A 12,063-nucleotide genomic window follows, 5' to 3' on the forward strand; every position below is an offset into this window, starting at 1 on the left:
TCCTGCCAGATATGTGGCTTGAAGCACCATGCCATGACGGCGAGCCCAGAGCCACATACTGACGGATTCCTGACACAGGGGGCGAGATCCGGTGCCCCCCTGCTTGTTGATGTAATACATGGCAACCTGGTTGTCTGTCTGAATTTGGATAATTTGGTGGGACAGCCGATCTCTGAAAGCCTTCAGAGCATTCCAGACCGCTCGTAACTCCAGGAGATTGATCTGCAGATCGCGTTCCTGGAGGGACCAGCTTCCTTGGGTGTGAAGCCCATCGACATGAGCTCCCCACCCCAGGAGAGACGCATCCGTAGTCAGCACTTTTTGTGGCTGAGGAATTTGGAAAGGACGTCCCAGAGTCAAATTGGACCAAATCGTCCACCAATACAGGGATTTGAGAAAACTCGTGGACAGGTGGATCATGTCTTCTAGATCCCCAGCAGCCTGAAACCACTGGGAAGCTAGGGTCCATTGAGCAGATCTCATGTGAAGGCGGGCCATGGGAGTCACATGAACTGTGGAGGCCATGTGGCCCAGCAATCTCAACATCTGCCGAGCTGTGATCTGCTGGGACGCTCGCACCCGCGAGACGAGGGACAACAAGTTGTTGGCTCTCGTCTCTGGGAGATAGGCGCGAGCCGTCCGAGAGTTCAGCAGAGCTCCTATGAATTTGAGTTTCTGCACTGGGAGAAGGTGGGACTTGGGATAATTTATTACAAACCCCAGTAGCTCCAGGAGGCGAATAGTCATCTGCATGGACTGTAGAGCTCCTGCCTCGGATGTGTTCTTCACCAGCCAATTGTCGCGATATGGGAACACGTGTACCCCCAGTCTGCGAAGTGCCGCTGCTACTACAGCCAAGCACTTCGTGAACACTCTGGGCGCAGAGGCGAGCCCAAAGGGTAGCACACAGTACTGGAAGTGACGTGTGCCCAGCTGAAATCGCAGATACTGTCTGTGAGCTGGCAGTATCGGGATGTGTGTGTAGGCGTCCTTCAAGTCCAGAGAGCATAGCCAATCGTTTTCCTGAATCATGGGGAGAAGGGTGCCCAGGGAAAGCATCCTGAACTTTTCTTTGACCAGATATTTGTTCAGGGCCCTTAGGTCTAGGATGGGACGCATCCCCCCTGTTTTCTTTTCCACAAGGAAGTACCTGGAATAGAATCCCAGCCCTTCCTGCCCGGATGGCACGGGCTCGACCGCATTGGCGCTGAGAAGGGCGGAGAGTTCCTCTGCAAGTACCTGCTTGTGCTGGAAGCTGTAAGACTGAGCTCCCGGTGGACAATTTGGAGGTTTTGAGGCCAAATTGAGGGTGTATCCTTGCCGGACTATTTGGAGAACCCACTGATCGGAGGTTATGAGAGGCCACCTTTGGTGAAAAACTTTCAACCTCCCTCCGACTGGCAGGTCGCCCGGCACTGACACTTGGACGTCGGCTATGCTCTGCTGGAGCCAGTCAAAAGCTCGTCCCTTGCTTTTGCTGGGGAGCCGAGGGGCCTTGCTGAGGCGCACGCTGCTGACGAGAGCGAGCGCGCTGGGGCTTAGCCTGGGCCGCAGGCTGTCGAGAAGGAGGATTGTACCTATGCTTACCAGAAGAGTAGGGAACAGTCCTCCTTCCCCCAAAAAATCGTCTACCTGTAGAGGTAGAAGCTGAAGGCTGCCGGCGGGAGAACTTGTCGAAAGCGGTATCCCGCTGGTGGAGCTGCTCTATCACCTGCTCGACTTTTTCTCCAAAAATGTTATCTGCACGGCAAGGCGAGTCCGCAATCCGCTGCTGGAGCCTATTCTCCAGGTCGGAGGCACGCAGCCATGAGAGTCTGCGCATCACCACACCTTGAGCAGCGGCCCTGGACGCAACATCAAAGGTGTCATACACCCCTCTGGCCAGGAATTTTCTGCACGCCTTCAGCTGCCTGACCACCTCCTGAAATGGCTTGGCTTGCTCAGGGGGGAGCGCATCCACCAAGCCCGCCAACTGCCGCACATTGTTCCGCATGTGTATGCTCGTGTAGAGCTGGTAGGACTGAATTTTGGCCACGAGCATAGAAGAATGGTAGGCCTTCCTCCCAAAGGAGTCTAAGGTTCTAGAGTCCTTGCCCGGGGGCGCCGAAGCATGGTCCCTAGAACTCTTAGCCTTCTTTAGGGCCAAATCCACAACTCCAGAGTCATGAGGCAACTGAGTGCGCATCAGCTCTGGGTCCCCATGGATCCGGTACTGGGACTCGATCTTCTTGGGAATGTGGGGATTACTTAATGGCTTGGTCCAGTTCGCCAGCAATGTCTTTTTCAGGACATGATGCATGGGTACTGTGGACGCTTCCTTAGGTGGAGAAGGATAGTCCAGGAGCTCAAACATTTCAGCCCTGGGCTCGTCCTCCACAACCACCGGGAAGGGGATGGCCGTAGACATCTCCCGGACAAAAGAAGCGAAAGACAGACTCTCGGGAGGAGAAAGCTGCCTTTCAGGAAAGGAAGTGGGATCAGAAGGTAGGCCATCAGACTCCTCGTCAGAGAAATATCTGATGTCCTCCTCCTCCTCCCACGAGGCCTCACCGTCGGTATCAGACACAAGTTCGCGGACCTGTGTCTGAAGCCGTGCCCGGCTCGACTCTGTGGAACCAAGGCCACGGTGGGAGCGTCGAGAGGTAGACTCCCTCGCCCGCACCGGCGAAGCTCCCTCCACCGACGTCGTCGGGGAGCCTTCCTGGGAGGCTACCGCAGTCGGTACCGCAAGCGGCACCGATGTCGGAGACCTCACCCCGGGCAAGGGGCCAGCCGGCGCCTCACTCGACGGTACCGGTGGCGCAAGCACCCCCGGTACCGGAGGGGAAGGACGCAACAGCTCTCCCAGGATCTCTGGGAGAACGGCCCGGAGACTCTCGTGTAGAGCGGCTGTGGAGAAAGACATGGAAGCCGATGCAGGTGTCGATGTCAGAGTCTGTTCCGGGCGTGGAGGCTGTTCCGGGCTGTCCAGAGTGGAGCGCATCGACACCTCTTGAACAGAGGGTGAGCGGTCCTCTCGGTGCTGATGCCTACTGGGTGCCGACTCCCTCGGCGACCCAGAGCTCTCGGTGCCGACACGGGAAGGGGACCGGTGTCGATGCTTCTTCAACTTCTTGGGACGAAGCATGTCACCGGAGCTTCCAGGCACCGACGAGGTGGACGTAGAATCCAACTGTCGCTTCCTCGGGGCCGAGGCCGAAGAAGGTCGGTCTCGGGGGGGCTGTACCGCAGGAGCCCTCAGGGTAGGGGGAGACCCACCCGAAGGCTCACCGCCACCAGCAGGGGAATGGACAGCCCTCACCTGCACTCCAGACGAAGCACCACCGTCCGACGACATCAGCAGACGAGGAGGTCCCGGTACCACCAACGCCGACGCAGCCTTCCGATGTCTCAGCCCCGATGCAGAGGGTCAATGCCTCGATGCAATAGCGGCCGAGGATGAAGGTCTGGACGCTGGCGACGTCGATGCACTCGATATTCCCGGTGCCGATGCCGACGAAGAGCCCGAGAACAAAACGTTCCACTGGGCCAATCTCGCTACCTGAGTCCGCTTTTGTAAAAGAGAGCACAGACTACAGGCCTGCGGGCGGTGCCCAGCCCCCAGACACTGAAGACACGACGCGTGCCTATCAGTGAGCGAGATTACCCGGGCGCACTGGGTGCACTTCTTGAAGCCGCTGGGAGACTTCGATGTCATGGGCGGAAAAATCGCGCCGGCGAGATCAAAACTCGTAATGGCGAAGATGGCACCACAAAAGAGGGGAAGAAAAACTTTGAACCGAGGCCTCCAAGGGGCCTACCCCGACGACGAAAGAAAACTTAACGGGGCAAAAACTAGAAATATAGGAAGGGAAACAGACCGAAAAGGTCTCCTTCCGAATGTTTTTTTTTTTCATAGCGAAGTCCTAAATAAGACGCGCGAGGTCGACTTTCGGGGCGCGAACGGCGTAAACACAACCATACCGAGCACGGACAAAAGAAGACTGGCCGGCACGAGCCGGTTTCGGGCGGGAAGACGGCCGCGCATGCGCGGTGCGCATGGGCACGCGAGGACTAGCAAAGGCCTTTGCTAGTGAAGATTCCGATTGGAGGGGCTGCCGTGGACGTCACCCATCAGTGAGAACAAGCAGCCTGCTTGTCCTCGGAGAATCCACCACCGTAACACGATCAACGGCAAAAAGAATCCTCAAACTGGCAGAGAGGAAAAAAACAAAACAAAACCAACTCACCGGGGTAGCGAGCAGTCTTTCCGAAGCTGGTGGCATCTCTCAGGGGAAGCCCAAATAGCACACCTGCTTCCCATAGCCTGGCAGTGCCAAACAGATCCTGTCTGTCTCCTCAGTACTATTTTTTTTTTTTGTTTGTTTTTTTATGGCCGCTGGAAGCTGCAGTACTGTTGTAATTTTTTATTTTTTTTTAATGTGAGAAAGGAAAGGCAGCTCAGGCAAAGGACTCCTGAGAAGCAATCTGAGAGCAGGTGAAGGCGGGGTTGGATAGGGTCCTTGCAACCAAGTGTGTCCTCAAAGGTGGCGCCATCAGCCACACACACCCTCGCTCAACTGGCCCAAACAAGCCCGGGAGCCCCCAAAGCAGGAATCAGGAGCTGGAGGGAATCCGTCCACCACCTGCTGGAGACAGAGGTATACTGAAGAGATGAGGAGCTAGGGGTCCAGGGTCACTGCTTTCACTTCAGTGTTCTGTACCTCCACCTGCTGGTAGGTGGATACAATCCACCAGTTTCTAGATTCATCTACTGCTGAGGCTAAGAAAAGTTAGTTTAAAACCGGGGGGGGGGGAGAGACAGACAATAAGGGAAAAACATGGCCACTCCTCACTGCGGTTAAAAGAACAACTGAGGTAACTGTGATCTCACGGAGGGCAGGAAGGCACTTGAGCATGCACAGTGGAGTGTGGCTTGCACGCCACAAAGCTTTTTACAAGCGCCAGACCGGGCAACGCATTACTCATGTGTGAAAATAAATAGGCCTGCTTGTCCTCAGACAAAAAGAAGAATGCATGTAACCCATTTATAAACTCACCTCCATTGATTAAGTGTTCTGCCTCATCTTCAGCCCCCCGAGGAGGAGGCAGAGGAGGGAATGATTCATCCTCTGTGTGCTCATAATCTGGAAGATCAAACAAATTGTTCTCAAATGGATCCACCATCTTTTCCGGCCAGTCTTGCGATTTCTATAACAGAGTTTCAAACATATACAATTATTTACAATACTAGAAACACGCTTTCTATTTCAAGCCAAATTATAAATTCATGGCACCCAAATAACAATTAGGTTTTGAAATGGGGCAGCTTAATTCAGAAGCTATTTTGTATGTGTGGAACTCTTTATTAAATGTTCAAAGAACAACAATTAAAATGTCAGATGACTTCACATTTACTATACACATACATCCTGAATATACCATACCTAGCTTAATAAATTTACATTAGTTGCCAGTCAAGGGGTGAGTGGAATTGAAATGCTTGTGTTTGACTTTAAACGCTTCATAGCTTTCTGCAAATGATTTGCCCTCCAAATTCCAAAAGTACAACTCAAGTCAATACTTAAGATCAAGTCAACAAGAATTGTTATCCCACTGGTTTCCACGGTAAAGAAATAAGACGTGAACCTGTCTCTTTCCTGTGGCAGTCCCCAAGATATAGAATTCTCTTCCATCTGAGCTCTGGATAGGGTTTTTTTCCCCCCATAGGAAATTAAACTTTCTACTTGCCTTCTTATAATCCTATACCTTATTTTTGTGTTGTATGACGCTGAATGTTGGGTAGTATTGTGTGATTTGTTTTAAATGTATTGATTTATTCATGTTTGTGATTCACTGAGGATTGTATAAGATATGTGGAACACAAATTATAAATGAAAATTAAAACAAAATTTGTTACCAATAATGAAGGGACCTAAAGCTGTATCACGAAAAAGTCTCTGGAGGGGAATAATTCTGCTCAGAGTATACTATGAGCTTCAGTCTTCTTTACATTGACAATCCACATGCTGTAAACTAATTAAATATTTATTTAAAAAGTTTTACGACATTAAGAGTCTTAGGGCCCACATAATGTTGAAAATGGAAAAATATATCATCTGCATTAAAAAAAAAAACAACAGAAGATGACTCCTAACATATGCAGTAATTCACAAAATGGTACCATATATAAAGTTTAATAGAGTAGTGGACAGTATGGACACCTCTTTCTATATAAAACCTTCTAGAAGCATCCTATGCTAAATTATTTTGTTCTTCTTGATCATCTAGAGACAAAAAAAAACTATTTTAGTACCAATTTGCCTACTCCAGTCTCCAGTAGTTTTAATAAAATGTCATGAACCACTTTGTCAAACACATCAAGTACATCAAGCTGTTTTTATCTGCTGTCATCTATGTTACTTCTAACAGTGTGGCACAAACTACAAAAGTCGCAAAGACTTGTGGATGGGAGTAGGTAGGTGTCACAAATCAGCACTACAAAAGACCACTGAAAACAACCTCCTGCCAACAGGAGATCAAGGCTAAACTGGTAATAGACTTCAAAGAAGGAGAGATTCCTTAGCTACAAGGAGGATACTGCAATACATTAGTGACTGTGCCTGTCTAGCAGACAGCAAGAACAGTAATAACTAACCAAGAGGAACATGAACCATTCAACCTATCCAGTATAGATCTGTCACCTAAGTACAGTTAAGTGAAAATTTACCCTTCCTGGCTTCATTTATTGCGAGTGGAGGAGTGGCCTAGTGGTTAGGGTGGTGGACTTTGGTCCTGGGGAACTGAGGAACTGAGTTCAATTCCCACTTCAGGCACAGGCAGCTCCTTGTGACTCTGGGCAAGTCACTTAACCCTCCATTGCCCCATGTAAGCCGCATTGAGCCTGCCATGAGTGGGAAAGCGCAGGGTACAAATGTAACAAAAATAAAATAGATACTATTGGAGATTCTACATGTAGAGGAGTGTGGATGGAAGATGCCGCATGAAAAAGCAAATGAACAAACTTTTGGAAAAAGAAACAAAAGCAAACAGTCATCTTTACTTTCTGACAATCTGCAAGAAGAATGACATCATTCCCAAAGGACTGAGGATCAAAAATCCTTTGGCTACTACTTACAATTCTGACTATGCAGAGAAACTCTGCAAACGCACTAGTCAGAAATTAAGAAATGAACTTATACATCAACTCTACAAGAAAAAAAGAATAATACAAACCCAAAGGGATGTAACCATGAAGAACATGGAGGAATTACATCCACACCTTGTGAACCAACTCAAAGAGGACCTACATAACATCCAGGGAGAAAAACAATACATTGCTATCCGCAAAAAGGAAATAAAGCTATATTCTCTTCTTCAAAATCAAAGAGAGAGAAACTGCTTATCCTTGAATAGCTACAGCTCTGCAGAACCAACAGCTCCAGACACTTTGGAGACACTTGGATACACATCTGAGGCATGTGAAAATCAGAGCCCAAACAAACCAGGGAATACTGATCACACCTTTACAGATGCAAACCAAATGGGGATAATAAACCTCTCGAACCATCAATTATCACAACATGAGATCTCTGTGCTTTCCAAAGGGCTCTCATTCTGCCCATCGAATAACCTAGATCAAATCCAGCTATATTCAGACCTAGAAGAATTCTTCAGAAAAATGCGTCTTAAAGCACATTTCCACAATAGAGAGACATCAAATGATCCAAAATACAGTCTTAAACAGAAGAACACTTATTTCACCCCACAGGAGGGACAAAACTACAAACTGGATAACTACATAGAAAGTTTCAGACATAGGGTTAAATCAGAACTCTCCAACAAACAAAAAAGAATTCTGTACAATCTTACCCCACCAGAAAGAGCGGCCATAAGAACCCTACAACCTAACGAACGCATTATCATCAAACCCGCAGACAAAGGAGGCGCAGTGGTAATTATGGACATACAAAAATACATTGAAGAGGGCCACAAACAGCTCTCAGACAATAAATACTACAGGAAACTAACTGAGGACCCCACACAGGATTACACAAAACAGCTGAAAGACCTTATCAAAACATTTCCTACACAAGCGCAACCTCACCTGAAGAAACTCATACCAAATCAACCTTCCGTAGGCACATTTTACATGCTACCCAAGATCCACAAACTGGGAAACCCTGGCAGACCAATCATATCAGGTATTGGCACACTCACGGAAGAAATATCTGGATTCATAGAGGGAATTCTGAAACCTCTCGTACACAAAACTAACAGCTTCATACAAGACACCACAGACTTTCTGAATAAATTGAAAAATATCAAGCAACTACCACCCAACACCCTTCTGGTCACGATGGATGTAGAATCACTATACAGCAACATTCCACATGCGGATGGCATAGCTGCATGTGGAAGACTCCTAAAAAAATCCACACTGGAGCATCAATACTCTCCAGAAACTATTACAAAATTAATCAAATTCATTTTAACTCACAACTACTTCCACTTTAACAATGATATCTATCTGCAAATAATGGGCACTGCGATGGGCACCAGGACAGCACCCCAATATGCCAACCTTTTTATGGCTGAGCTGGAAGAGACATTTCTGAATACACACCAGACCAAACCTCTAAAATACTACCGGTACATCGATGACATTTTTATGATTTGGACGGAGGGTGAAGAAACACTGAAACAATTTTATTCTGCATTCAATACATACCATCCTACAATCAGATTCAAAATTGACTACTCCCCAGAAAAAGTCAATTTTTTGGACACCACGGTCTCAATCAGTGATGGCTGTATACAAACATCTGTATACAAGAAACCCACAGACAGATGTAGCTATCTCCACAACTCCAGCTTCCATCCTTCACATACAAAAAGATCCATCATTTACAGCCAAGCCACAAGATACCACCGTATCTGCTCTGACCCAGGGGACAGAGACAGACACCTTAAAAGCCTGACTGCATCCTTCAAACAGAAAGGCTACAACCCCAAAATAATCTCCAAGAATATTGCCTCCTCCCTCAAAACACCCAGGGAGAATCTGCTACAGTACAAGGAGAAAAAATCCACAGACAGAATCCCCATTGTAGTGACATACAATCCAGAGCTGGAAAAACTGAGGAAAATCATAAGAGATCTACAACCTATACTCCAGGAGGATGAATTACTGAAAGAGATATTCCCATCCCCACCAGTACTGGCCTTCCGACAGCCACCCAATTTAAAACACAAGCTAATCAGAAGTAAACTTCCTTCACAGACTGAAAAGGAACAGAAGGGCACACTTCCCTGTAATTTATCCAGTTGCAAACTATGCCAAAATATTTCACAGGACCCCAAAGTCATCCACAAAGGAAAGACATTCAACATAAAGGGATCTTTCACTTGCTCATCTTCCAATGTGGTATATATCATTCAGTGTAAAAAATGTAATGAAGGATGCTATATTGGAGAAACAGGCCAGATGCTTAAGACAAGATTCAATTTACATAGACATCATATAAACAATGCTGGTGCCAGCAGGGTTCCCACGCCTGTTGGGCAACATTTCACAGGACCAGGACACTGCACCAGTGACTTCACAGTGAGAATCCTCAAATGTAACTTTAAAACCATACAAGAACGTAAGACCTTTGAAGTCAGAATGATTGAATATTTTAACACCCAACAGAAAGGACTTAACAAGGACCTGGGGTTCCTAGCCCATTATAAACCATAAAGCTGTATGTCTCTGTTGATCACCCTCCCCTCACCTGTCCACACCCACCCTGTTAGAATACCAATGATATACTTTGATGTCCCCATGCATACTTCCTACCCACCCCCATCCTCCCACCCTGTCAGACTGTCATAGTAATGCTTGAATGTTTTCACTTATATACACTGTCAGCTAGCACATTTGCTTATTTCCGATCTGAGGAAGAAGGGCAACCTTCGAAAGCTAATCAAGAAATGTATTAAGTTATGTCCAATAAAAAAGGTATCATCTTATTTTCTTTTCCATGTTTTATTTTGTGAGATTCTACATGGAATGTTGCTATTCCACTAGCAACATTCCATGTAGAAGGCTGCGCAGGCTTCTGTTTCTGTGAGTCTGACGTCCTGCACGTATGTGCAGGACATCAGACTCACAGAGGCAGAAGCCTACGCGGCTACATTGGTGATCTGCAAGGGCCGACTTCTACATGGAATGTTGCTAGTGGAATAGCAACATTCCATGTAGAATCTCAAATAGTAGCAACAGTGGAGGAGTGGCCTAGTGGTTAGAGTGGTGGACTTTGGTCCTGAGGAACTGAGTTCGATTCCCACTTCAGGCACAGGCAGCTCCTTGTGACTCTGGGCAAGTCACTTAACCCTCCATTGCCCCATGTAAGCCGCATTGAGCCTGCCATGAGTGGGAAAGCGCAGGGTACAAATGTAACAAAAAAAATAATAATGGTTTCTGATCTTTACAGAAAAGATATTAGACAGAAGGAATCCAAGTAACGCACCGTTTTCTAAATTAGTTCATCAATTTAAGGAAAATGTTATTCAATATGCCATATCACCCATGTGAAAAAGTAACTGCTCCCTAACCTTAATAACTGATTGCACCACTTTAGTCAGAAATAATTGCAGTGAAACACTTCCTATAATTTCATATCAAGTCGTTGACTTCAGAGATAAGGAATCTTAGCCCACTCTTACTTGCAGAACAGCTTTATTTGAAAAAGCTACAAATGTGTCTATCCATGAACTGCATTAGGACGGGGAAGGGAAGTCAGCAAGTGATGCACAAAGGGGGGTCCATGCAGCTCATTTTAATAATCCAGGGCTCTACTGTGCTAAATCCTACTGAAAAACACTCTTTCATTTCATGTTGGGAGGAAGGAGAGAGGAGATATGATACAGACATTTAAATATCTCAAAGGCATTTATGTACAGGAAGAGAGCCTTTTTCAACTGAAGGAGAGGTCTAGAATAAGGGGAATATGACAAAGTTAAGAGGGAATAGGTTTAGGAAAAGAAAGTATTATTTCAGAGAAAGGGTGGTGGAGGCGTGGAATGGCCTCCTGGTGGAGGTGGTCATAGGAGCCAACTTTTCGTAATTATTGGGGGTGCTAAGCCCAATGGAAATAACCCCTCCCTCGACACATAGAAGGAATTTTCTCAATATTGGGGGTGCTCAAGCACCCACAGAGTGGGCTCCTATGGAGGTGGTGGAGTGGAGGCCTGTGTCAGAATTTTAAAAGGAACGGGATGAGCATGTGGGATCGCTTAGGGACAGCCAGACTGGATGGGTGGGTGATTTGGCCTTTTATCTGCCCTCATGTTTCTCTGTTTCCATGCTTCTTTTATTATTATGTTAAGCTCAATGTCCATTATTGTGCTCTTTGGTACAGCTGTTATCAAAAATAAAACAAAAACCGTGATTAAAGCCACAACTGTTTATTCTTTTTTTTAATCATTTATTATTTTCCCAACATAACACAATATCCTGCGCCGTATTTTAAGCCACAAGTGTTTAAACGATCAAAAATGCTCACCACTTAGAAAGAGGTTGTGGTTCAGTCCAGGCCTTGAATCCTTCCTTTCTTTTCTACAACCTACAGACACCGAGGTCCAGGAAGGAAGAATTAGTCCAGCTCTGCCCCTCCCCCACCCCCACAGCCCAAAGCAGCAGCAAACACCGGCTGCAAAGTGCAGCGAAGCCCGTGCGTTTGAGAGAAAGTTCAGTCCTTCTATCTACCCGCCCCAGAGGCCCAGGACACACCGAACCCACCACCAGCCATTTACCCTCCTCCTCGCTCGTTCCTCTCAGTCAGAAGACTGTGGCGCCGCCCCTCTCCCCTCCGGCTCCATCCATTGGCCGAACAGGAGGAAGTTCTTGGTGGCGTACTTCCGGCCGCGCGCACCCCCGTGCCCGACCTCGCCTCTTCCCATTGGCTGAGCTCGCTCGCTCTCTCTCTCTCTCTCTCTCTCTCGAGTCTTCCCATTGGCTGAGTTCTCTCTCTCTCTCTCTCGAGTCTTCCCATTGGCTGAGTTCTCTCTCTCTCTCTCTCTCTCTCTCTCTCTCTCTCC

The 12,063-nt window shown here is 47.3% G+C and overlaps 1 protein-coding gene across 1 annotated transcript in view; it reads right to left on the bottom strand.

Annotated features, from left to right (window-relative positions):
- Positions 1–11,763, bottom strand: part of LOC115459668 (TIMELESS-interacting protein-like) — a 37,798-nt gene extending 26,035 nt beyond the window's left edge. The window contains exons 1-2 of the mRNA XM_030189478.1: positions 11,529–11,763; positions 5,040–5,190 (exon numbers count right to left, since the gene is read on the bottom strand). Coding sequence (XP_030045338.1) covers positions 5,040–5,166 — 127 coding nt within the window. The 5' untranslated portion in view covers positions 5,167–5,190; positions 11,529–11,763. The remainder of the gene's footprint in view (positions 1–5,039; positions 5,191–11,528) is intronic.
- Between the last annotated feature and the right edge of the window lie 300 nt (positions 11,764–12,063).

Source organism: Microcaecilia unicolor, unplaced genomic scaffold (genome assembly GCF_901765095.1).
Source record: "Microcaecilia unicolor unplaced genomic scaffold, aMicUni1.1, whole genome shotgun sequence".
Lineage (NCBI taxonomy): Eukaryota > Metazoa > Chordata > Amphibia > Gymnophiona > Siphonopidae > Microcaecilia > Microcaecilia unicolor.